This window comes from Oncorhynchus nerka, linkage group LG9a, assembly GCF_034236695.1.
Source record: "Oncorhynchus nerka isolate Pitt River linkage group LG9a, Oner_Uvic_2.0, whole genome shotgun sequence".
Lineage (NCBI taxonomy): Eukaryota > Metazoa > Chordata > Actinopteri > Salmoniformes > Salmonidae > Oncorhynchus > Oncorhynchus nerka.
Window position 1 is genome coordinate 53308797 of NC_088404.1, and position 27240 is coordinate 53336036.

At 46.0% G+C, this 27240-nt stretch overlaps 1 protein-coding gene across 1 annotated transcript in view; it reads right to left on the reverse strand.

Moving 5' to 3' along the window:
- LOC115134515 (phosphatidylinositol 4-phosphate 3-kinase C2 domain-containing subunit alpha-like) overlaps positions 1 to 27240 on the reverse strand; it is a 56083-nt gene that overhangs the window by 22726 nt on the left and 6117 nt on the right. Inside the window, 8 exon segments of the mRNA XM_029668574.2 lie at positions 1274 to 1420; positions 1722 to 1785; positions 1922 to 2001; positions 3410 to 3521; positions 6102 to 6222; positions 10083 to 10243; positions 10937 to 11037; positions 23815 to 25067. Coding sequence (XP_029524434.2) covers positions 1274 to 1420; positions 1722 to 1785; positions 1922 to 2001; positions 3410 to 3521; positions 6102 to 6222; positions 10083 to 10243; positions 10937 to 11037; positions 23815 to 24978 — 1950 coding nt within the window. The 5' untranslated portion in view covers positions 24979 to 25067.

Here is a 27240-nt window from a genome sequence, read left to right on the forward strand (position 1 = left end):
CACTCTGCGGTCCAACTCATCCCAAACCATCTAAATTGGGTAGAGGTCGGGTGATTGTGGGGGGCCAGGTCATCTGATGCAGCAGTCCATCATTCACCTTCTTGGTCAAATAGCCCTTACACAGCCTGGAGGTGTGTTGGGTCATTGTCCTGTGAAAAAACAAATGATCCCACTAAGCGCAAACCACATGGGATGGCGTATCGCTGCAGAATGCTGTGTAGCCATGTTGGTTAAGTGTGCCTTGAATTCTAAATAAATTACAGATAGTGTCACCAGCAAAGCACCCTCACACCATCAAACCTCCTCCTCCATGCTTCACGGTGGGAACCACACATGCGGAGATCATCCGTTCACCTACTCTGCGTCTCACAAAGACACGGCGGTTGGAACCAAAAATCTCAAATTTGGACTCCGACTAAAAGGACAGATTACCACCGGTCTTATGTCCATTGCCCGTGTTTCTTTGCCCAAGCAAGTCTCTTCTTATTGGTGTCCTTTAGTAGTGGTTTCTTTGCAGCAATTTGACCACGAAGGCCTGATTCATGCAGCCTCCTCTGAACAGTTGATGTTGATGTGTCTGTTACTTGAACTCTGTGAATCATTTATTTGGGCTGCAATCTGAGGCTGGTAACTCTAATGAACTTATCCTCTGTAGCAGAGGTAACTCTGGGTCTCCCATTCCTTTGGCGGTCCTCATGAGAGCCAGTTTTATCATACTGCTTGATGGTTTTTGCGATTGCACTTGAAGAAATGTTCAAAGTTCTTGAAATTTTACATATTGACTGACCTTCATGTCTTAAAGTAATGGTGGACTGTCGTTTCTCTTTGCTTATTTGAGCTGTTCTTGCCATAATATGGACTTGGTCTTTAACCAAATAGGGCTATCTTCCTACCTTGTCACCACACAACTGAGTGGCTCAAACGCACTAAGGAAAGAAATTCCACAAATTAACTTTTAACAAGGCACACCTGTGCATTCCATGTGACTACATCATGAAGCTGGTTGAGAGAATGCCAAGAGTGTGCAAAGCTGTAATCAATGCAAAGGGTGGCTATTTGAAGAAAGTCAAATATAAAATACATTTAGATTTGTTTAACACTTTTTTGGTTACTACATGTGTCATTTCATAGTGTTGATGTCGTCACTATTATTCTACAATGTCGACAATAGAAACAATAAAGAAAAACCCTGGAATGAGTAGGTGTGTCCAAACTTTTGACTGGTACTGCACCTTTATATATTCATAGAATGGTTATACATGATTGGACCCACCTCTGGCGAGCGTGTCCTGGGGAGGTTGACAGAACGCTTAACCCTTCTCACTGCTTCTGTGATGGCCTGCGTCTCCACCTCGTCCAGGGCACAGCAGAGGTTCTTCACTGTCTGCACCACCCGATCCACCGTCTTATACTGGGTGCTCTGAGATGGAACAAAGTCATTGTCTCATGTGCGTGTGTGTGTGTGTGTGTACACAATCTCTGTTCGGTTACTCAACAATTCAAGTGATTCTTGAAACAGATGTGCCATTTATAGAGCACATGTCATCCAGGAATTTATAGGCCTGTCGCAAGCATGTGTGAACTATACGCACACAATGAACAACCACTACTCAACGCCTGATAGCAATTTTACACCACAACCATCACACACATCCGCTATCACAGAAACATTTAGGGTCTTCAGTTCAGTGTCAAAGACGTGAATTAACTTCATAAGCTACCTCATTCTGCAGGCAGATGTTGACTTGATTGTGGTAGCCTTCCAGATAGTCGGCCAGGCCTTGTCTGAGAGAGAGAGAGAGAGAGAATGATCCAATCACAGAAATCTCAGCCGTTATCGGGAATTCTAGACGGCCAGGTTTGGCTCCAGACAATGGCTAAGATGATGCGATAAGGAGCAAAAAGAAAGGCATGTTCCTACCTGGTGACGTTCTCCTTGAACGGCCTCTCCACTTGGCCCAAGTGCCTCTCCAAGTCCACCTGAGAGGTGTCGTCTTCCGCCTGCGTGCGCACAACAAACCATGACATTTCACTGCGGCCTCCCTCAAATCACACTAGGGTTTCAAAGTCGGCTCATTTCTGGAGTGCAGTTTGACAAGCTTTTGATGAAAGGTCTTAATATGATTGCATCTGACGGTGAACGACGGCACTGTTGAAGTGTACACGCTTTTGAAGTGTATGGGAAGAACCTTGAACTTACAGGCCCGACACTGCTAGGTTTCAAATGGCGTGTGTCGGTCTTACCAATAAGGTCAGTATTTCTTGAATGTTTGCTTTAACGAGGTATTTATGATAGCCAGCCTGTCTGCTCATCTCCCTGCAAGTCTGCCCGTCTCCCTGCAAGTCTGCCAGTCTCCCTGCAAGTCTGCCAGTCTCCCTGCAAGTCTCCCTGCAGGTCTGCCAGTCTCCCTGCAGGTCTGCCAGTCTCCCTGCAAGTCTCCCTGCAGGTCTGCCAGTCTCCCTGCAGGTCTGCCAGTCTCCCTGCAAGTCTGCCAGTCTCCCTGCAAGTCTCCCTGCAGGTCTGCCTGCAAGTCTGCCCGTCTCCCTGCAGGTCTGCCCGTCTCCCTGCAAGTCTGCCTGCAAGTCTGCCCGTCTCCCTGCAAGTCTGCCTGCAAGTCTCCCTGCAAGTCTCCCTGCAAGTCTGCCCGTCTCCCTGCAAGTCTGCCCTTCTCCCTGCAAGTCTCCCTGCAAGTCTCCCTGCAAGTCTCCCTGCAAGTCTGCCCGTCTCCCTGCAAGTCCCTGCAAGTCTCCCTGCAAGTCTCCCTGCAAGTCTGCCCGTCTCCCTGCAAGTCTGCCCGTCTCCCTGCAAGTCTCCCTGCAAGTCTGCCAGTCTCCCTGCAAGTCTGCCAGTCTCCCTGCAAGTCTGCCCGTCTCCCTGCAAGTCTCCCTGCAAGTCTGCCAGTCTCCCTGCAAGTCTGCCCGTCTCCCTGCAAGTCTCCCTGCAAGTCTGCCCGTCTCCCTGCAAGTCTCCCTGCAAGTCTGCCCGTCTCCCTGCAAGTCTGCCCGTCTCCCTGCAAGTCTGCAAGTCTCCCTGCAAGTCTGCCCGTCTCCCTGCAAGTCTCCCTGCAAGTCTCCCTGCAAGTCTCCCTGCAAGTCTCCCTGCAAGTCTCCCTGCAAGTCTCCCTGCAAGTCTCCCTGCAAGTCTGCCCGTCTCCCTGCAAGTCTGCCCGTCCCCCTGCAAGTCTGCCCGTCTCCCTGCAAGTCTGCCCGTCTCCCTGCAAGTCTGCCCGTCTCCCTGCAAGTCTGCCCGTCTCCCTGCAAGTTCTCTTTTCTGGACATCTGTCTATTTCATTAAATTTCCTCCAGGCAGTTGACCTTTAGCTGGTCTTATGCTACTTTTGAGCTTTAAAACACACATCAAAGTGCTACATCACTGATTGGTAGGTTGGTTGGTTGGTTTGGGTCTTACCGTTCGTGCCAGATCCCTTCTCATGGTGCTCTGGGAGAGCAGCTGGAGCTTGATCTCTGCCTCCCACTTCCTGCAGTTCTGTACGTACTCGTGGCTGCCCAGGCTGTGCTTACTATGGAGAGGACACATGGCCACAGGGGGTCTAAGGTCAAATATGATATCAGGGTCTTGCTCATTAGGTACCAAACAGAAGGAAACAAAGGGACAACCTGGATTTGGTCCAATAAGAAATGCACAAGTTTGTTTTTATTTCAAGAATTTTACAAAGGCTTCCCGTTGCGTGCCCAAATGAACAACACCCAGCAGTTATAGCATTATGCTCGGAACATTGTGCGGAATGAGTCCAGTTCCGTTTCAGCACTTAGCCCCAAGCCCTTACCACCTATCCTTTTGGTGTTCATAGATCTCAAATTATGGGAAAAAGGACGAGTCAGCAATATGGTAGTGGCTCCAACTAGCCTTCCAATAGGTTATGATGGAACGTCCGTCATCTGGTTTCCACCTAATCTAACCTTTCAAATCAATGGTGTTCAATGCTGAGGAAGTAGGCCAAATGGAACTAGGCCATAGTAATTCAGATTTATTGGTTAAGGCCGTTGGTGTACACAAGGACATTAAACCCAAGTTTAACTTAGAACTAAACACTTAAAACCCACTTAAAGTTAGAGTTCCAATGAATCTAAAGGGCCAGAGGGGGACCTGACCCGAGAGAGATGCTATGCTTAGCGGGGGCTGGGAGCAATGGAAACATTCCAGGACCTTCTGAGGGCTTGCCAAGACCAGACAAGGCCGGGAGAGTAGAGATAAACACAGTGGGGAATTTGTAGCTCGACACGAAGCGAAACTGACCCAAGTCTCTAAAAATTTAGTGCATGCAAGCAACACACACAGAAAGACACACACACGCTACGCGGGTCAGCTATTTGTTCACCCGCAGCCGCCCGATATTGTTAATAACCCATCCATAACCGCCTGACTATATGTAATAAAGTGAAAACCTGAGGCTCGCACCCAAACTATTTTTTGTCGGGGACGTAGGATTTTTTTCAAGCTCAATTTAGATATGCCTATATTTCTGCTTATAATTTTCAACACTTTGGTAGACTATTTGTTAGTCAACTTGTCTATAATTAGATACATGCAGCTTCTCTTCTGTCATTACTTGTTGCCCTAGAACACTAAATAAACCCTTGCTCACCAGAAAATACATGTCATACATCTATAGAACGCATGCTTCAATCTAGTTGACATTGGTACATTTCTCATTCATCTCTTCTTCTCTCCTGCAGCAAAGACGTTGAAGGACCGTGGAGAAAATGCAATAAAACAAAAAAATGAGAATGATTTCCCATCCAAACATCAGTTGGACCGGTTTTAAGGAAATTAAAAGCTGTGAAAATGACCCAACATGTTTCTGATAAGATTTCAGTTTGGCTTGGATGCATATTTTATGTGGTCGTAATACCAAATCAGCTTTTATGACGCTGATAAAGATGGCAACTTTACAGACGGTCCCTAACCACACATTCATTCTCTCAAGACGCTGAAATAAATCAATCGTATTTCTCCACTCCTGTTCCCGAGTGAAAATTTACATTTGGTGTATCATTTTACTGAAACAACGTGCTTAATGCTGCCGGAGATAATATATTAGGCTATGTGAAAGGTTATAGCCTACAGTCAGCATCCAGACTTCAGTTACTATTCCATTTAACCCATCTGAACAGTACTTGTCCCTTGACGTACCAAACTTGAAGTCCCCGTCTTGTGACTGTCGAATTTGTATAGCACCTCACAAATCACACACAACATATTTCCCAAACATTAGGCTACTGTTCTGGCCCTCCCTTCTCTATTTTCAACCTCACTATTTTCCCATTTTTTAAATGTTTTATTTTTCAATTAAATTTTTTTTGAATTCAACTCCAACATTGTCCTTTTTTTCCCTCAGTGGATCGAAGTCAACATTTTCTGCCCAAGTTCCCAAAAGCACTTGGCAATTGCCGTGTATTTGGCGCACGTAGTTAGTGCGTAAGCTTAAACTTCAGGGCCTAACGCTAGAGATAAATAATGGAATAAAAACCTCAATGTAGCCTAGGTATGAATTGCACAAGAATGACACATGTATAATGCAGAGTTCGCTTTATTCAACCCACCCGTCACCCACGCACCCCTTCAGCAGCACAATATTCCACGACCCTAAACCTGCCGGGCCCGCGGATATAACTGCAGGTTATGAGTCAACCCGGCGCATCACCAACACACACTTTACCTAAGAGGATTTATGCCAAAGAAGTCTTTAAAAGAAAACCTCCTTTTGCACAATCCCTCTGTTCTTAATTAGTAATAGCAGCCCCTGCCCTCCTGACTGTTGCTTTTGCAACAGAACTGGCAAAACGGCCAAAAGGAAACATTTTCCTAACACAATTAAAGACAAATGGCTCCCTGCTTGAGGAATGTTGGCAGTAAGCTTGTTGATATTGTTTTATCTCACTCCTCTTCTCCTCTCTCTGCGAGGGCTAGAGGACACTTAGAGGCAGGATTGTGGGAAACGCAGGTGTCAGCGTGGGGTTGTGTGTGGTTGTGTGTGTGCTTATAGGAATGTGGGAAATGTGGAGGCCAGGGTTTTACATTTGTGTGTGTGTGTGTGTGTGTGTGTGAGAGAGACTTTGCACATATGTGCGCGACTCACTTTTGCAGCACCTCCTCTTGGCCGCAGACCTTGAGGACGTAGCTGCCGATGTCCACCTGGTTGAGGTCATCGTGGACCCAACACAGGGCTTGCATGATGAGGAGCTCTACAGGAGAACTCACTAAGGGAGGAGGAGGAGGAGGGGGGGGGGGGGGGGGTGAGTGAGTGAGTGAGAGTTAAAGCAAGCACAATGGCATACAAAGTCCCCCGCTCAATTTCCTTAAAAGTGCATCCTTCCTTCCTTGAAGGAATCACTGATTAGACATGACTGGACAGGGGAACACAAGGACGCCACCACGCTAATAAAACAAACATACAGTCAATAATACAGTATAAACAAGTCTATATACGATGTGAGCAAATGAGGTGAGATAAGAGAGGTAAAGGCAAAAAAAGGCCATGGTGGCAAAGTAAATACAATATAGCAAGTAAAACACTGGAATGGTAGATTTGCAGTGGAAGAATGTGCAAAGTAGAAATAAAAATAATGGGGTGCAAAGGAGCAAAATAAATAAATAAAATAAATACAGTAGGGAAAGAGGTAGTTGTTTGGGCTAAATTATAGGTGGGCTATGTACAGGTGCAGTAATCTGTGAGCTGCTCTGACAGTTGGTGCTTAAAGCTAGTGAGGGAGATAAGTGTTTCCAGTTTGAGAGATTTTTGACAATGAGCGTATATGAGTTGGCAAGACGGCACAAACAGATCTGAGACCAGGCTAATTTGATCTCCCCGATCGTAAATCGAATTAAAACGGTTCAGTGAATGATCTGAGGCTGCATTACGATACTGTGTTATTGGAAAAGCCTCATGTTCGTGTACATGGGCATGTTTCCTGGGAAATATTTGGCAGAGAATGAAACGTGTGTATGTGACTGTGTGTGTGCAGTGCATGTGTAACCTGACACAAAACAGATTGTTCTGCCACTTCTAAAGGGGGGGGGGGGGGTTCTTTCCTCCCCGTTTGATGCCAGCACACACACACAGACCACCCCGGGCTCTCCAGCAATAACAACCCCACACCCTACAGAGGAATGGACTGGACTTAGTATTAAGGATTCAATACTAGAAGGCCCATTGGTGAATTTAGAGAGCGTTATGATTGGTCACATCTTGGTAGTGGCTGGGTGCTGTGAGGTGGCTTTCTAAGGATCCCTGTGAGGCGAACTGGTCAACAACCGAAGAGAGGGCATTTTGGGAGCATGTTGCCAAATCTGTTTGTCCTGCCTTGCCTCTTATGGTCATTGGAGGATGCAAGACAGAGGAAACAGATCTGGGACCAGGCTGGCATTCCGGAGAGTGTGTGTTGACAAAAAGCCCTCTTGCGTGTCGCTACGAACTCACACATGGTGCTGGAATGTTTGCGACTTGCGTGGTCACACACGCACACCAACGTAGGTGCTTGGGGGCTGGGTCTGGTCTAAAGCGGGAGAATCGAATCAAACCAAATGTTATGTCACATGCGCCGAATACAGCCGGTGTAGATCTTACAGTGAAATGCTTACTTACAAGCCCCTAACCAACAACGCAGTTTTAAGAAGAATACCTAAAAAATAAAGGAACAAATAATTAAAGAGCAGCAGTAAAATAACAATAGCGAGACTATATACAGCGGCACCGGTACAGAGAACGTGCGGGGACACCGGTACAGAGAACGTGCGGGGACACCGGTACAGAGAACGTGCGGGGGCACCGGTACAGAGAACGTGCGGGGGCACCGGTACAGAGAACGTGCGGGGGCACCGGTACAGAGAACATGTGGGGGCACCGGTTAGTCGAGGTAACTGAGGTAATATATACATGTGGGCAGAGTTATTAAATTCACTTATGCATAGATAATAACAGAGAGTAGCAGCAGTGTAAAAGGGGGGGGGGGGGGGGTGAATGCAAGTAGTCTGGTTTGCCATTTGATTAGATGTTCAGTAGTCTTAAGGCTTGGGGGTAGTTGTTTAGAAGCCTCTTGGACCAGTACCACTTGCCGTGCGGTAGCAGAGAGAACAGTCTATGACTAGGGTGGTTGGAGTCTGACAATTTTTAGGGCAGGACTGGTGTCTACGATTACAATACTAGTCTCGAAACACAGCAGGATGCTAGCAACTCATTAGCTAGCACTTGAATACCCAGCCAATGAGTGATGTCAATTGAGGGCTCACATCCAATCAGCCACCAGGAAGGAGCCAGGTCCAGGGCGATCCTGCCAGGGCAAAGCAGAACCCAGATGTATTACCTCAGCACCAACGGGGTCAGGAACAACTGCATTTCTCATCATCAATACGAGGAATTTAACTCCATTTCTGCGTTTTACTGTCTACTTCTTCATCACATTTAAAAAGGCAGTTAAAGAGAAAAAAAGAGAGCAACATAGCAAGAGAGAGAACATAAGGGAAAGCAAGACAGTGAGAGAGAGACAGTATGATGGCAAGAGAGAGAACACAAGACAAAGAGAGCGGGGCCTTTCAGATCAGAGAACTGCAGCAGACAGAGCTAAAAACGAGGGCTTTAACTAAGGTGACATCCAACACACTCAAAGCCACCAGACATCCACCTCGGCCAGTTCCCTGGGATTGCTCTCTCCCCACGCCAAGGTATGCAAGGAATCTCTAACCTAAATCTTGCAGGTGAAGATTCTAGCCTAAGAAAGAACTAATCGTTTTTTTCCCCTCCCCGGTAACAGAAGCTAGCTCAGCTCTGTCTGGCTGTTAAATACAGTAAGAGTGTCAGAGGGGAGCAGAGAAGCTTTAACAGTAGCAGTTGGGGAAAGAGTCATCTGGGAATGCGTTTTTGTTCACCCCGGGAGATTTTTCCACACGCCAAATTTAGGAAGCTGGTGGAATGCCGGTGGAAGTGGAACAGAGGGGCCTGTCTGAAGACCGAGAGAGAAACGCGACAGATTACTACACAAGAAAGAGAAAGAGGGAAAGAAAATATATTTTCAGCCTGCTCTTGTTCCCTCCGTACACTTCCCCCCACTCCTAAAAGAGAGAACTGAAGGCCATTGTTCCTGTCTGCCGACATACAACCCTGGGGGGAATCTGTACTGTACAGCGAATCAGGCCTGGCTGTACAGTACATGAGAAAGAAGAGGCAGCATGACCAGTTGGTGTGGTTACAGAGAGACTGGGTTAGTGGGACTGGCCACACACACACACACAGGAACGAGCAAGCAATACCAGTTTGGTTTTCAAATAAAAAAGCAATTAAGGATAGATAGAATCCACACACAAAAGGCTGGTGTTGATTCGCTGCCAGGACCCAGGGAGTTCAGAGCAGACTCCATTAGAGAACTTGGTCACATTGGGCCAGGCCAAGAGAGATCAGTGACTGGCATTGGAGGGGTGGATCCAGGGGCGGCGCTACAAACCTGGGGTCAGACAATGACAACGCAACCCCTGAGATCGAACCAAAAGCCCAGTGGGCGAATGAGTGAACATAATATAGAGAAGCCCTTTGGCCGACATAGCTGCTCCAGGGCAGTGGCACAACCTTTTATTTGTGAGGAGAGGGAATGTGGTGTGTTTCCACAAAGAAAAAAGGGAAAAAAAGAAAGAAAAAAAAACTAGCTGTCCCGAATGCTGCTTCCTCTTTTGGACCTCTGGCCCAGTAGTCTTATCTGTCATCTGAAGAGCTCTGTTTTAAAGGGGAAATGCCTCCGATTTTTGTTGCAGTTGGGTCAATTAGACCTGGGAGAGCTCCATTCTAAAGAAGCCCCTTGAGGTCATTGCATGTAGTAATAACCTACTTTTATGGTTATAAAGGTATCTTAGCAACCAACCTGCACACCCAGGGTCCAGGGTTGAGGACACTGCGCACCTCTGTATGAGTTAGGGTTGCAACATTTTAGAAACTTTCCCAAAATCCCTCGGTTATCCAGAAATCCCATTTGGAGGATTGTGCCTCTACGTGTTCTCGCCCGAATCCTGGAATTCTCCAACAGAGGTTTCAGAATTTAGCAAACCTCATAAGGGTGTTGTGATATGTGCTCACCGTCGCAGGTAAAAGTGACAGGCTCCTGGGACTCAGAGATCTCGATGGACACCTTGACGCTGCAGCCGTTGTCCCCTCCCCCGTCCCTCTGGGGGATCACCGCGCTCAGCACGTACCCCGGGTTGGTGTGGAGGTCATCGTGGGCGAACTTTGACCTCAGTCTGAAAAAACAAAACAAATCAGCCAATTGAAATCTAGTACGTCACCTTTACATAGAATTGATTCTCTACTTTTTATTACCTTAGTTTGCAAATCTGGAAGTTTGCTGGCCTATTACACATGCAGATGCAGAAACTAGTAGATAACAGACTGACTAAATACCTGTGATTAGTTCTCCTACTTAACTTCCCCCTCCCGTACTTCCTTATGGGATCTAAAGTTCTTCTAAAACTCTTCTGCTTTGGCGATTTTTGCTGCACATGTACTGCGTTTTCTGCCAATAAAGCATTACTGAACGGAATTGAATACTTACTCAGGATCTAATGTATTGATGCTTACTGAACTGTCATCGAGATTACTCTCAATTACATGTGAAGACTCGTCGTGGTCTATAACGATGGCTTTCCCATTAGGGATGGGGGTAGATGGGGCAGCTTTTACGCTGTGTGTGTGTGTGTGGTGCACTGCTTTGTTGGTGATGTTATGTTACCATACTGGAGAGCGATTTCCAGAGCCAAGCTACATCATCACTCCACCCAGAGGACTGGAGTGAGGCTGCACACCCAGTCACACAAACACGCAATTACAGCACACACACACAGTACTGTGAGCGCGCACACTCCTTTGCGCACACTCACACAGTACTAAGTGTGTGCTCAGAACACACACATACTGAACACACACACACAGCTTACATTGCTACGTCTTCACAGAAGGCTACAACTTCCAGGTTCTGGGCTTCCTTTTCCTCCAGGGCGGTGTACTTTGCCAGTGCTTTCCCACTTCCCTTATCGTGCTGCGAGACAATGAGACAAAGCAAAGGGGACAAAATGGTGAGCAAAACAAGAAGAAGAAGTAGGTGCGAGAGACAATTTACTGGTGTTAAATTAATATGGAACTGGAATTAAATTGGTATTAGTTTAGGAAAGGTACACATTAAATACAAAAAGTACAATTGCAGTAAGACCTTAACACCTAATTGGACCTACGCACGTATACACTCACCCCCCCCCCATTCACATAAAATGGATCACTCCTACAGACAGTGAGTCGCGAGGCCGTGGCTTGCTGTATAAAGCAGGCAGACAGGCATCGAGGCATTCAGTTACTGTTCGATTGAACGTTAGAATGGGCAAAACAAGTGACTGAGTGGGGTCTGATCGCCGGTGCCTGTTGCGCCGGTTCCAGTATCTCAGAAATGTCCGGCCTACTGGGCTTTTCACTCACGACAGTGTCTAGGGTGGACAGAGAATGGTGCGACAAACAAAAAAAACATCCAGTCAGCGGCAGTCATGGGGGCGAAAACAGCTCGTTAGTGAGAGAGATCGAAGGAGAGCGGCAAGAATCGTGCAAGTTAATAGGCGGGCAACAAACAGACAAATAACAGTGCAGTACAACAGTGGAGTGCAGATCGGCATCTCGGAACGCACAACTCGTCGATCCTTGTCACGGATGGGCTATTGCAGCAGACGACCACACCGGGTTTCACTAATATCAGTTAAAAACAAGTGGGCACGCGATCACCAACACTTGAGGAGTGGAAAACCATTGACTGGTTCAATGAATCCTGGTTCCTGCTGTGTCATGCTGATGGCAGAGTCAGGATTTGGCATAAGTATCATGAGTCCATAGACCCATCCTGCCTGCTGTCAACGGTTTAGGCTGGTGGCAGTGGTGTACCGCCATCCCATCGCATCAGCATGGACCAACATCTATGTGGAACGTTTTCGACTTGAAGAATCCATTCCCCGAATAATTGAGGCTGTTCTGGAGGCAAAGGAGGGGTCCGACCCAGTATTAGAAGGGTGCACCTAATAAAAACTGTCCGGTGAGTGTACATTTACACATTATACAAACTGACGGAGGCTCGATTAATTTAGTCCTGTGCATTGTGCTAAGTAAGTGAGGTGTATTCAGGCAGCTAAAATAACAGACACATTTTGATATATGAAAGCAATGAATCCTATCAAGTGAATTTTTCCTAGTGGGGAAAAGCTACACACACTAAAAGGACCCCCTAGGAATTGAGTTCAGAGATTCCTGGATGCCGTGAAAAAGCTGCCGGGAACTGGCAGGAGGAACGCCCCATAATTTGACTAACTAGTTGGGGCTAAGAATGCGTTTCCTGTGCAACAGGAAATTACAAGTTAAAATCCCGCCTCTTCTCCCTGGTCTGCTGTGAGTCAGCAGAAAAGCACACACAGGCGTTGGAATTCAATGACATCACGATGCACACAGAGGAAGACTTTGATTCTGCTCTGAGGGAATAGGGAAGGGTTACAAAAATGCCTGGTATGCAGAGTAACTTTCGTGTGTTGTTCCATGTGTGTTGTTACTTGTTGCAGACATTTGAAAACAAAAACACATAAAAAAAAAAAAACGTGTGCTTTCTAGTGCACTTATTAAAAAAGTTATCAATCATCTTTTTCACCAACAGAGCACAGCTTTTCGGGGCATACTGCACAGCATAGCTACCACTGTCAAAGTAACAGCACTTCTTGACCCATTCTCTACTTCAGTGACTCGTACGCTGAGGTTTATGCAAAATACAGCCATCTAAACATGATCTACACAAACTTCATGTGTTCTACTCTCTTTCCCAAACTTCTGGTGTTTCGTGGTGAAAAACTGAATGGGTGGAGCATAACGCGTCAAAATAAATAGACAGGCTAGAAATCTTAACAATGTACATGTTTTGGTGAAGCTGGCATTTAATTGCCCTCCCTGTTGCACACAAAAAGCTTACATTCCCACTGTCACAAAGACATTCATGGCTGATTTAAGATGAAATCGTCAATATTGTGATGATCACTTACTTTACTTGGCACTTACTACAGACACTTTGATTTATTTAACCTCTTGCGATAGTAAAAAAAAAAACATGTTTTCCCCTAAGTTGAACATGTGCTCGTCATTTAACATTTAAGTCATTTAGCAGACGCTCTTATCCAGAGCGACTTACAAATTGGTGCATTCACCATATGACATCCAGTGGAACAGTAGTGCATCTAAATCTTTATGACAGAATGTAAACATTTTGTGAAATAACACAGGTCATTTTTGTTCAACAAGCTACACTACCCTAAAAAGGGACTCATTTCGTGGAACTACCCTTATATAAAAAAATATATAAAAAACATTCAAAACACACACACACATTTTAACACCCACTGATCGACAGTCGACACACAGTGCCTACACACACACACTTCATGGGGAAAAATGTAATGTTAGTTTTGTTTTCAGAAAAAGTCATATCTTTACAGATGTTTTATGTTAATAGGATGTCATGACTGCGTCTATTTGTAATTGCTGACATGAGAAGTACAACGTTAATGATCAGACTGCCTTCTTTATGTTTTGTCATTTTCGGGGGCCAGAACAAAAAGAGAGACAATGACGACGGGAGATTTAGCATTATTTTATGAGCTACTTTGCTCAGCTTAGCGGTTCCTATAAAAACTTCACTCCACAAGCAAAGGCATCAGGGTTGTGTTCATTAGGCACTAAAAGGAAGAAAACGGACTTAACTACGGAGGGACTACTTGGACTAGTCCAATAAAAAAATGCTATTTTTTTTTCATCGCAAAGGTTTTTAAAACGTTTTCCATTGCGTTGCCTAATCAACACGATCCATTTTTACGGAGAACTCTTACAGAGACTAACACATTCTTGTTTTGACATAAAATATCATGAAACTGATACATATCTACAAATCAGTGTGTTTGTAGCTCTGACACGGCTCAGATGGCAATCTCTCGCTCTCCGAGAAAACTTGTACATCCCAGCTAGCCAGGTCTCCAGTTGGCAGGAAAAGAGTGAGAGGCATTAGCTGTGTTCGTGTTTTGAGACAAGATCCTTTCATCGAAAACAAACACGCAGAGATAATCCAATGAGGCGGAGATGATCACACACACACACACACACACACACACACACACTGCAGGACAGACACCAGGCTGTACAGTTAGACAGTCCTGTCTTTGTTTTCTCCATTTCATCCTCTGAGCCACTTTTAATGGGGGGGGTGGGGGGGTGTACTGGAGCCTGAGGGGATGAGTATGGCCCATGTGACTCACACCATTCACGTCATTCTTCTGTTCTGGTTCGCTTTGGTCTAGTCACCCTACTGTTCTGAGTCAGGTCCGGTCTGCTTAACAGCTCCTCTGTCTTGGGTCGGTCTTAAAATGGTACAGTACACCACTTCATGGTCCAAGGCTTGTGCCGGTCTGCTGCCTGTATATACAGTCCTAGAAAATGGTACCTTCATCGCTGGCCCAGGTTTTTAGTGGTTTGCTAATACTGTAGACTTCCATTGACATGAGCCTATTCTACTTTCCTCAACCTTACACTGACTGGACTCCACTCACACACTCGTTTAAGTAACCTTATTGGGTCCTCCCCTAACCCCAAAACCTAACCGTAACCCCTAAAACTAACCCTTATTCTACCTTATCCCTAAACCTCCTAGAAATAGCATTTGACCTTGTGGGGACTAACAAAATGTCCCGTTAGTATAAATCATATCAAGCGTTATTCATACAGCACATTTAAGACATGGAATGCAACACAATGTGCGTTACAGGAAAATACAAACAAAACAAAAAAAAATTAAAATAAAGCTGAAATATTTACTACACAACTCACATAAGAGGGTAAAAATCTAATTAAAAAAACTGACCGGCTAAACACCCAAAGGAAAAGCAAAGCTAAAAAGTGTGTTTTAAACACGTCCACATGCTCACTCACAACTTCACACTCTCCACATACAGTGCATTCGGAAAGTATTCAGACCTCATTGACTTTTCCCACATTTTGTTACATTACAGCCTTATTAAAAAACTTTAAAAAAAACTGAAATATCACATTTACATAAGTATTCAGACCCTTTACTCAGTACTTCACAGCCTGGAGTTTTCTTGGGTATGAAGCTACAAGCTTGGCACACCTGTACTTGGAGAGTTTCTCCCATTCTTCCCTGCAGATCCTCTCAAGCTCTGTCAGGTTGCACAGTCCGGGCTCTGGCTGGGCCACTCAAGGACATTCAGAGACTTGTGCCGAAGACACTCCTGCATTGTCTTGGCTGTGTGTTTAGGGTCGTTGTCCTGTTGGAAGGTGAACCTTCGCCCCAGTCGGAGGTCCTGAGCGCTCTGGAGCAGGTTTTCATCAAGGATCTCTCTGTACTTTGCTCCATTCATCTTTGCCTCGTTCTTGACTAGTCTCCCAGTACCTGAAAACCATACCCACAGCATGATGCTGTCACCACCATTCTTCACCATAGGGATGGTGCAATGTTTCCTACAGAAGTGACACTTTGCATTCAGGCCAAATAAGTACAATCTTGGTTTCATCAGACCAGAGAGTCTCATTTCTCATGGTCAGAATCCTTTAGGTGCCTTTTGGCAAACTCCAAGTGGGCTGTCATGTGCCTTTTACTTAGGAGTGGCTTCTGTCTGGCCACTCGACCATAAAGGCCTGATTGGTGGAGTGCTGCAGAGATGACCAAGGACCTTCTTCCCCGATTGCTCAGTTTGTCCAGGTGGCCAGCTCTAAGAAAAGTCTTGGTGGTTCCAAACTTCTTCCATTTAAGAATGATGGAGGCCACTGTGTTCTTGGGGACCTTTAATGCTGCAGAAATGTTTTGGTACCTTTCTCCAGATCTGTGACTCGACACAAGCCTGTCTCTGAGCTCTACAGACAATTCCTTCGACCTCATGACTTGGTTTTAGCTCTGACATGCACTGTCAACTGTGGGACCTTGTATAGACAGGTGTGTGCCTTTCCAAATAATGTCCAATCAATTGAATTTACCACAGGTGGACTCCAATCAAGTTGTAGAAACATCTCAAGGATGATCAATGGAAACAGGATGCACCTGAACTCATAGCAAGTCTCTCAGTAAATACTGAATACTTTTCATATGCAAGTCAGTTAATAACAAATTCTTATTTACAATGACGGCCTAGGAACAGTGTGATAACTGCCTTTGTCAGGGGCAGAATGACAGATTTTTACCTTGTCCGCTTGGGGAATGCTTGGGGAATGCTCTAACCACTAGGCTACTTGCCGCCTTAAGTAAATAAGGTATTTTTATTTTACAAACCTGTTTTTACTTTGTCATTATTGGGTATTGTATGTAGATTGATGAGGGGGGAAAAACTATTTAATCCAATTTAGAAAAAGGCAGTAACGTAACAAAATGTGGGAGAAGTCAAGAGGTCTGACTACTTCCCGAATGCACTGTACGCTGTTTCTACTCTTATCTATACTCATTACCTAGTCACTTTTACCCCTACCTACAAGTACATATTACCTCAACTACCTCATACCCCTGCACATTGATTTGGTACTGGTACTCCTATATAGTCTCATTATTGTTAGTTATGCTGTTATTATTTTTCTATTTTTATTAGCAACTTTTCTTACTTTTTAACTCTGCATTGTTGGGAAAGGGCACGAAAGTAAGCATTTTATGGTAAAGTCTACACCTGTTGTATTCGGCGCATATTCCGGGTTGGAGCGAGCAGTCGCATCTGCACTTCGGTCTGCAGGTAGTATAACTTTTCATTACATTTCATTACATTTCATTATAGTACAACGGTTTGATTTGTCTAATCTTAGCAATTTCTTCTTAGCTAGCTACATAGCCGTCTTTGTATCAAAGATAATTGCGTAATTATCGTATTTCGTCGTCCTAACGCAGTCTACACTGCTATCTGCCCAGCAGCTAGCCAGCTAGCTAACGCCCACCGTCTACATAGCTAGCTACATAGCCGTCTCTGTATCAAAGATAATTGTGTAGTCTAGAGCGATTTTCTAGGTTACCTAGCCAGCTATTGTCGTTCTTTTAACGCAACGTAACGTAATCAACACTGCTAGCTAGCCAGCTAGCCCCTGAATCAACAACGCAGCCACTGCCAGCTAGCCTACTTCAGCAGTACTGTATCATTTTTAATAATTTTAGTCAATAAGAATAGCAGCACTGTAGAAACTATTACCCTCAACTGAACGACTTGATTAGTGTAGTGTTAGCTAGCTACATAGTTGTCTTTGCTGTCTTCGTATCCAAGATAATTGTGTAGTTTAGAGTGTGTAGTTTTAGAGTGATTATCTTAATTTACCGAGGTTAGCTAGCCAGCTATTTGTCGTCCTTAACGTAGGAGACACTGCTAGCTAGCCAACAGCTAGCCAACGTCTACCGAATAGAACTTCCGCACTCAACAACCCGGTCGCATTCCGCTTCGCTCCACAGGTAGTATCACATTTTCATTTCATTACAATACAACGGTTTGATTTGTTTGATCGTAGCTAGCTACATAGCTAGCTACATAGCCGTCTCTGTATCAAAGATAATTGTGTAGTCTAGAGCGATTTTCTAGGTTACCTAGCCAGCTATTGTCGTTCTTTTAACGCAACGTAACGTAATCAACACTGCTAGCTTGCCAGCTAGCCCCCGAATCAACAACGCAGCCACTGCCAGCTAGCCTACAAAGTCAACGCAGCCACTGCCAGCTAGCCTACTTCAGCAGTACTGTATCATTTTTAATCATTTTAGTCAATAAGATTCTTGCTACGTAAGCTCAACTTTCTGAACATTCAAGACGTGTAGTCCACTTGTCATTCCAATCTCCTTTGCATTAGCGTAGCCTCTTCTGTAGCCTGTCAACTATGTGTCTGTCTATCCCTGTTCTCTCCTCTCTGCACAGACCATACAAACGCTCCACACCGCGTGGCCGCGGCCACCCTAATCTGGTGGTCCCAGCGCGCACGACCCACGTGGAGTTCCAGGTCTCCGGTAGCCTCGAACTGCCGATCTGCGGCCAACAAGGCAGAGTTCATCTCAGCCTATGCCTCCCTCCAGTCCCTCGACTTCTTGGCACTGACGGAAACATGGATCACCACAGATAACACTGCTACTCCTACTGCTCTCTCTTCGTCCGCCCACGTGTTCTCGCACACCCGAGAGCTTCTGGTCAGCGGGGTGGTGGCACCGGGATCCTCATCTCTCCCAAGTGGTCATTCTCTCTTTCTCCCCTTACCCATCTGTCTATCGCCTCCTTTGAATTCCATGCTGTCACAGTTACCAGCCCTTTCAAGCTTAACATCCTTATCATTTATCGCCCTCCAGGTTCCCTCGGAGAGTTCATCAATGAGCTTGATGCCTTGATAAGCTCCTTTCCTGAGGACGGCTCACCTCTCACAGTTCTGGGCGACTTTAACCTCCCCACGCCTACCTTTGACTCATTCCTCTCTGCCTCCTTCTTTCCACTCCTCTCCTCTTTTGACCTCTCACCTTCCCCCCCTACTCACAAGGCAGGCAATACGCTCGACCTCATCTTTACTAGATGCTGTTCTTCCACTAACCTCATTGCAACTCCCCTCCAAGTCTCCGACCACTACCTTGTATCCTTTTCCCTCTCGCTCTCATGCAACACTTCCCACACTGCCCCTACTCGGATGGTATCGCGCCGTCCCAACCTTCGCTCTCTCTCCCCCGCTACTCTCTCCTCTTCCATCCTATCATCTCTTCCCTCTGCTCAAACCTTCTCCAACCTATCTCCTGATTCTGCCTCCTCAACCCTCCTCTCCTCCCTTTCTGCATCCTTTGACTCTCTATGTCCCCTATCCTCCAGGCCGGCTCGGTCCTCCCCTCCCGCTCCGTGGCTCGACGACTCATTGCGAGCTCACAGAACAGGGCTCCGGGCAGCCGAGCGGAAATGGAGGAAAACCGCCTCCCCTGCGGACCTGGCATCCTTTCACTCCCTCCTCTCTACATTTTCCTCTTCTGTCGCTGCTGCTAAAGCCACTTTCTACCACTCTAAATTCCAAGCATCTGCCTCTAACCCTAGGAAGCTCTTTGCCACCTTCTCCTCCCTCCTGAATCCCCCTCCCCCTCCCCCTCCTCCCTCTCTGCAGATGACTTCGTCAACCATTTTGAAAAGAAGGTCGACGACATCCGATCCTCGTTTGCTAAGTCAAACGACACCGCTGGTTCTGCTCACACTGCCCTACCCTGTGCTCTGACCTCTTTCTCCCCTCTCTCTCCAGGTGAAATCTCGCGTCTTGTGACGGCCGGCCGCCCAACAACCTGCCCGCTTGACCCTATCCCCTCCTCTCTTCTCCAGACCATTTCCGGAGACCTTCTCCCTTACCTCACCTCGCTCATCAACTCATCCCTGACCGCTGGCTACGTCCCTTCCGTCTTCAAGAGAGCGAGAGTTGCACCCCTTCTGAAAAAACCTACACTCGATCCCTCCGATGTCAACAACTACAGACCAGTATCCCTTCTTTCTTTTCTCTCCAAAACTCTTGAACGTGCCGTCCTTGGCCAGCTCTCCCGCTATCTCTCTCAGAATGACCTTCTTGATCCAAATCAGTCAGGTTTCAAGACTAGTCATTCAACTGAGACTGCTCTTCTCTGTATCACGGAGGCGCTCCGCACTGCTAAAGCTAACTCTCTCTCCTCTGCTCTCATCCTTCTAGACCTATCGGCTGCCTTCGATACTGTGAACCATCAGATCCTCCTCTCCACCCTCTCCGAGTTGGGCATCTCCGGCGCGGCCCACGCTTGGATTGAGTCCTACCTGACAGGTCGCTCCTACCAGGTGGCGTGGCGAGAATCCGTCTCCTCACCACGTGCTCTCACCACTGGTGTCCCCCAGGGCTCTGTTCTAGGCCATCTCCTATTCTCGCTATACACCAAGTCACTTGGCTCTGTCATAACCTCAGCAAGACGGAGCTGCTCTTCCTCCCGGAGAAGGACTGCCCGTTCCATGATCTCGCCATCACGGTTGACAACTCCACTGTGTCCTCCTCCCAGAGCGCTAAGAACCTTGGCGTGATCCTGGACAACACCCTGTCGTTCTCAACTAACATCAAGGCGGTGGCCCGTTCCTGTAGGTTCATGCTCTACAACATCCGCAGAGTACGACCCTGCCTCACACAGGAAGCGGCGCAGGTCCTAATCCAGGCACTTGTCATCTCCCGTCTGGATTACTGCAACTCGCTGTTGGCTGGGCTCCCTGCCTGTGCCATTAAACCCCTACAACTCATCCAGAACGCCGCAGCCCGTCTGGTGTTCAACCTTCCCACGTTCTCTCACGTCACCCCGCTCCTCCGCTCTCTCCACTGGCTTCCAGTTGAAGCTCGCATCCGCTACAAGACCATGGTGCTTGCCTACGGAGCTGTGAGGGGAACGGCACCTCAGTACCTCCAGGCTCTGATCAGGCCCTACACCCAAACAAGGGCACTGCGTTCATTCACCTCTGGCCTGCTCGCCTCCCTACCACTGAGGAAGTACAGTTCCCGCTCAGCCCAGTCAAAACTGTTCGCTGCTCTGGCCCCCCAATGGTGGAACAAACTCCCTCACGACGCCAGGACAGCGGAGTCAATCACCACCTTCCGGAGACACCTGAAACCCCACCTCTTTAAGGAATACCTAGGATAGGATAAAGTAATCCTTCTCACCCCCCCTTAAAAGATTTAGATGCACTATTGTAAAGTTGCTGCTCCACTGGATGTCATAAGGTGAATGCACCAATTTGTAAGTCGCTCTGGATAAGAGCGTCTGCTAAATGACTTAAATGTAAATGTAAATGAAAGTCACAATTGAATTTGATTCTTCCTGGTTTACACTTTCTAGAGTAAGCTACGTCAGGAGAACCAGTGAACCAAGTAAAGTTAGACTTCCTCTTTCAAATCAGAAAGTTAGTGATTCCTCTGTCCTAACCTCCACTGTGGCATTATAGAAATGTCCTTTTTCAACAAAGGATGCGGTTGTTGTTATCATCTAGGACTTAAATCAGCTGATTCAGAGGATTCCGTTAGTGTCTGGCTCTCAACTACAATTTCCACCCACAAGGCACTTCCTGTTTGTCATGACTAAACAGGGTGAAAGGTGGAGAAGACCGAGATAATTGACTTGAGTCACCGAGTTTACTTTTAGCCATATAGGTCACTCTGTAGGCCTATCTATCCACCACCACAGAGTGTATGAAAGAACAGAACGCAGCAGAAGACTCATGGTTATAATTTGCTCTTAATTGCAGAATTTACAGATGAATTAATTACAGATTTTCATGCAGAGGCGCACAGAGGTGTTTTAAAGCTTTTCAAATGGAGGATAAGATTAGAAGAGGGCTGAGGAGGCCTTCGGTTATGGTTAGTTCCACCAACCAATTCACCTTTGTGTCCCTTTGATATCTTTAGACCACATAGAATGTTTTTAAAAAAACGGATTGTTTTAATATTCAGAGACTTGATAAAGCGCTAAAATTCAGCATTTTGACATTCTTCTGTGCACTCCCTGTGACATCCTTGAAGATTTAAACCCACTTAACCCCCAGATGTATCCAAGGTTTCACCATCATTGTAAAGCCTTTGTTATTTTGTTGCTTTCATTAGAAGACATTTTAACGGAAACCCTGTCGCGTGAACTGAACTCTCATTTTAAAATGGTGAAACTTTGAGTCAATACATGTTAGTCACCTTTGGCAGCGATTACAGATGTGAGTCTTTCTGGGTAAGTCTCCGGCTTTGCACACCTGGACTGTACAATATTTGCACATTATTATTTTGGTTGTGGATCACAATCCATTTCAAGTCTTGCCATAGATTTTCAAGCTGATTTAAGTCAAAACTGTAACTAGGCCACTCAGGAACATTAAATGTTGTCTTGGTAAGCAACTCCAGTGTATATTTGGCCTTGTGTTTTAAGTTATTGTTCTGCTGAAAGGTGAATTTGTCTCCCAGTGTCTGTTGGAATGCAAACTGAACCAGGTTTTCCTCTAGGATGTTGCCTGTGATTAGCTCTATTCCGTTTATTTTTTATCCTAAAAAAACTTGTTATTCCTCGCCCATTACAAGCATACCCATAACATGATACAGATTGAAAATATGAAGAGTGGCACTCAGTGATGTGCTGTGTTTGCCCCAAACATAACGCTTTGTATTCAGGACAATCATTTTTGGCAGGTTTACTTTTGTGCCTTATTGCAAACAGGATGCATGTTTTGGAATATTTTTTATTCTGTACAGGCTTGCTTTTCACTCTGTCATTTAGGTTAGTATTGTGTAGTCACTACAATGTTGTTGATGCATCCTATCACAGCCATTCAATTCTGTAACTGTTTTAAAGTCACCATTGACCTCATGGTGAAATCCCTGAGCGGTTTCCTTCCTCTCATGCTACTGAGTTAGGAAGGACACCTGTGTCTTTGTAGTGATTGGGTGTATTGGTACACCATCCAAAAAGTAATTCATAACTTCACCAAGCACAAAGGGATATTCAATGTCTGCTTTTGTATTTTTGCCCATCTACCAATAAGTGCCATTCTCTGAGGGGCATCTTTGTGGTTTAATCTGTGTTTGAAATTAACTGCTCAACTAAGGGACCTTACAGATTTCATTTTTTAAATTATACCTTTATTTAACTAGGCAAGTCAGTTAAGAACTAATTCTTATTTTCAATGACGGTCTAGGAACAGTGGGATAATTTCCTTGTTCAGGGGCAGAACGATAGATTTGCACCTTAGCCCCCCACAAACACACATGTGATGAAAGTTTACTATGGGGCTGTAAACCGATAAAGGGGTGACTGGGTCTGTAGAAGGTAACTCTGTGCTGGCCCCGCTGGTTGATAGTAGTGCTTCGCCCGGCCACACTCAGTCTCACACTCGGCCTAAATGAGAGCGCATGCTGCCATGGCAACAGTGGGTCGCTCTGGGGCTTGTCAGATGAGTCCGCCGTGGGGCATGTTTGGGAGCTGTATGATCTTGTCCCTGCTTAGGCTATACCAACACTAAGTACTGCTGCCTGGCAGCGAGGCAGACAGGCTTGGGCGACACACACACACACACACACACACAGGGTTGTGACAGTGATGGAAAAAAACCCCGTAAAAGAACAGTTTTGCGTTGTATAAATTAATGTGAATATTTTTATTTTAGAAGCTAAACATACACCATATTGGAGAGCACACAATATAAGGGGTATAATGTCACCAAGATGTTGTCTGTATCATGTACGCTTCCAGGATCATCAGGTCTTACAGGAGGCATGTATAGGTATAAAAATGTCCTAAAAATTTTAAATTGCATTTTTTTTATTTGTATTGTTTGTGATACAAATGTAAATCGAATATAAAACACCTTCCTCCCATAGCATTTTATATATGTTAGAATTGCCAGAACAATATTTTCCGCTACTGCTGGCTTAGAATCGCCGTCACAAGGTGTGGGCATTGCAAGGTGGAACATTTACTTGGCTACAGGTATGTGCTTTGGAAACCAAAATGGATGTTTTCGCAGTGCCTGTATGATGTCATTGATGTGAGACTTGACCTGGTTGTTTTGGCTAGGCTTTTGATGAACCCTTTGATATTTTTGGTTCAGCTACAATCATACCCATTTGTTTAGGCGTTAATTACGTTGGGTTATTTTGAATGAGCCATGGTAAAACTTGGTTGTTTTGGCTGTGTTATGACTGCCTGTTTAGGTTGTGGTATGGTAGTGTACAGATTTGCTTAGGAGAGAGATTGTATAATTTATTTTTAACGTTAGATGACTAGACGTACCTGATTGTTTGGCTTTTGCTGGGATGAGGACGCTGGGATGTTAAGGGAGTGGTTCCTGGTGACCGCTGCCCCCGTCGACGACCTCCGGGGCTGAGAGCGACCCGCGAGTTGACCAGTCACCTCCACGGGTGGACTGCTGCCATCAGCCACGCCCTCTGTCTCGTCGAGCAGCACGGCATCCCAGGGGTCCCCTCCAGCTGGTCCTCCCACCACCATTACTGTACCGCGCGATGCCAGGGAGGAGCCCTCCTCGCCCTCAGCTTTGCGCTTGTTGAGTGGGTCCAGGTCCAGCCACTCGAAGCGGCTGAAAGCAGGGGATTCCACAGCAGATTGCGGTGGGTTGGGCGCCAGGGACGCGACGCTGGTCGACAAAGAATCCAGGTCAGTGCTGGCCGACCTGCCGTTCTTCAAGTATTCCGAGGTACTGTGGATCTTGTCGAAGAGCTTGGCCATCTCCAGGGTGACGGTGGGCTGCTGGAACACCATGGCCCCGGGCTGCTGGATGGGAGTGAAGGCCATGAATGAGGCCTGCGGGCCGGGCAGGCCTATGTAGGGCGGCATGGCCGGTGAAAAGCCATTGTGGAAGGAGAAGTTCTCGGGGTTAGGGAACGGAGCAGAAGGGAACATGGGAGCCTGCTGGTGGGTGGGTGTGGACACGCCCGAACTGGAGGGGGTGGAGAGCATGGAGGGCGTCCACTGGCCGCTGTGGAAGGGCGAGGGGTTGCAGGTGGCGTGGCCCCCCGGGTAAGAAGCGCTGAGGTTGAACCCCAGCAGCAAGGAGGGCCGCGAGGCCTTGCTGCTGTTGGCCCCGAAGCTGTCGTCCAGCAGGAGCTTCTCTAGCTCCTGGTTGGTCAGCTTGTCGACGTCGATGTCCCGGAACTTGTCCTTCTCTACCTGCTTCTTGGCCTCGGGGAAGACGATGAGATCCTTCTCCAGTCGGTTGCTGGAGGAAGGAGTAGGCCTGGGAGCGGCGGCGGGATGAAGTTTGTTTTGTGAGGAAGCAGAAGAGGTGGAAGACGAGGTCGCTGGGAGCGTCTGTCTCTTCTCCATTTGTAGTTTCGCTAAGGCCTCCGCCTCCATACGAAGGGCCTCCTCCTTACCCACAACCCCCTTTGGCTGGGCCACATCCAGCTTGAACCCATTACCACTGGATATCTGGGCCATGGTGTCAACTGGAGGGTGCCATGTACACAGCGTTTGTAGTTCAGCTCTGGTGTCAACAGGTCAGACGGGAGTTCTGCTTCTTCAAACACCTGGGAAAGGATGGGAAAAGACCGCAAGTCACAATACAGACATCACCAGGAACATTTCACAACCATGAGGTGGTCTGACAGGCATTTGTTCTGCATTTAGTGAGCGATGTCCATAGCTAATGGAAACGTCTGCACGACTAAAAACTAGCTGATACTAATGCATTTATACTGTTCCCTATAGAATTACAGCTAGGCTGTTTCAAATCTATTACCAAGATATATTTGTGTGTTAAACACACTGGACCTTTGACTATGGCTTGTACAAAAATCCAAGCACAAGACCAACCGACATCCTGAAGTATCACTGTCCTTCAACATGGGGGCAATTCCACAGTAACAGAGTGACGCTGAGACTCACTTTTTCACTTTCAAATGTATGCCAAGCAAAGAAAATGACAAAGTTTAACAAACCATACACGTTAAGGGCTGACCCCATTTAGTCGACTCGTTTATTGTTTGGTCATTAAGCTGTTGGTCGACCGAGATTGAGATTTCTTTAGTAGAGCAGTCGCAATCCTTATTTTTTTTCTTATGGTGCACAATACAATTGTCTGATTCGTGCCAGTCTCTTTGGACTAATCCATCGCAGAGGCCAGGGAGAAGGCACAGTCCATCACTCGAAGACATTTGATACAGACATTGTATACAGTGCATTTGTTAACCTATTCAGACCCCTTCCCTTTTCCCACATTGTGTTACGTTACAGCCTTATTCTAAAACAGATTACATTTTTAAAAATGTTCCTCAGCAATCTTCACACAATACCCCATAATTACAAAGTTAAAAGTTTTTGCAAATGTATAAACAAATACCTTATTTACATAAGTATTCGCACCCTTTGGTATGAGACTCGAAATTGAGCTCAGGTGCATCCTGTTTCCATTGATATTCCTTGAGATGTTTCTACAACTTGGAGTTCACCTGTTGTAAATTGAATTGATTGGACATGATTTGGAAAGGCACATTAGAGAATCGAGTTTGAGAAACAGACCCCTCAACTGGCAGCTTCATTAAATAGTAGACACAAAACATCAGTCACAATGTCAACAGTGAAGAGGTGACTCCGGGATGCTGGCCTTCTAGGCAGAGTTGCAAAGAAAAAGCCATCTCTCAGACTGGCCAATAAAAAGAAACGATTAAGATGGTGAAAAGAACACAGACACTGGACAGAGGAAGATTGGGAAAAAAGTGTTTTTGACAGACAAATCTAAGATTGGATGTGTTCGGATCACAAAGAGGAACATTCGTGAGACGCAGAAAAAATGAATAGATGCTGGAGGAGTGCTTGATGCTATCTGTCAAGCATGGTGGAGGCAATGTGATGGTCTGGGGGTGCTTTGGTGGTAGATTTGGACAGGTAAAAGGGATCTTGAAGAAGGAAGGCTATCACTCATTTTGCAACGCCATGCCATACCCTGTGGACAGCGCTTAATTGGAGACAATTTCCTCCTACAACAGGACAATGACTCAAAGCACAGCTCCAAACTATGCCATAACTATTTAGGGAAGAAGCGGTCAGCTGGTATTCTGTCTATAATGGAGTGGCCAGCAGTCACCGGATCTCAACCCTATTGAGCTGTTGTGGGAGCAGCTTGACCATATGGTACGTAACTAGTGCCCATCAAGCCAATCCAACTTGTGGGAGGTGCTTCAGGAATCATGGGGTGAAATCTCTTCAGATTACCTCAACAAATTGACAACTAGAAGCCAAAGGTCTGCAAGGCTGTAATTGCTGCAAATGGAAGATTCTTTGAGAAAAGCAAAGTTTGAAGGACACAATTATTTCAATTAAAAATCATTATTTATAACCTTGTCAACGTCTTGACTATATTTCCTATTAATTTTGCAACTCATTTCATGTATGTTTTCATGGAAAACAAGGACCTTTCTAAGTGACCCCAAACTTTTGAACGATATGTATGTAGTATGTATGCATGTATGTATATGTGATGCACCAACATTAAATTCTTGGCCGATACCGATATCCTATATTTTCCTTGCCAAAATGTTATGCGGCGTTATTACGTCATGTACCTACGTTATATAAACTCAACAAAAAAACAAACATCTCTTTTTCAGGTCTTTCAAAGATAATTCGTAAAAATCCAAATAACAGATCTTCATTGTAAAGGCTTTATACACTGTTTCCCATGCTTGTTCAATGAACATGCAC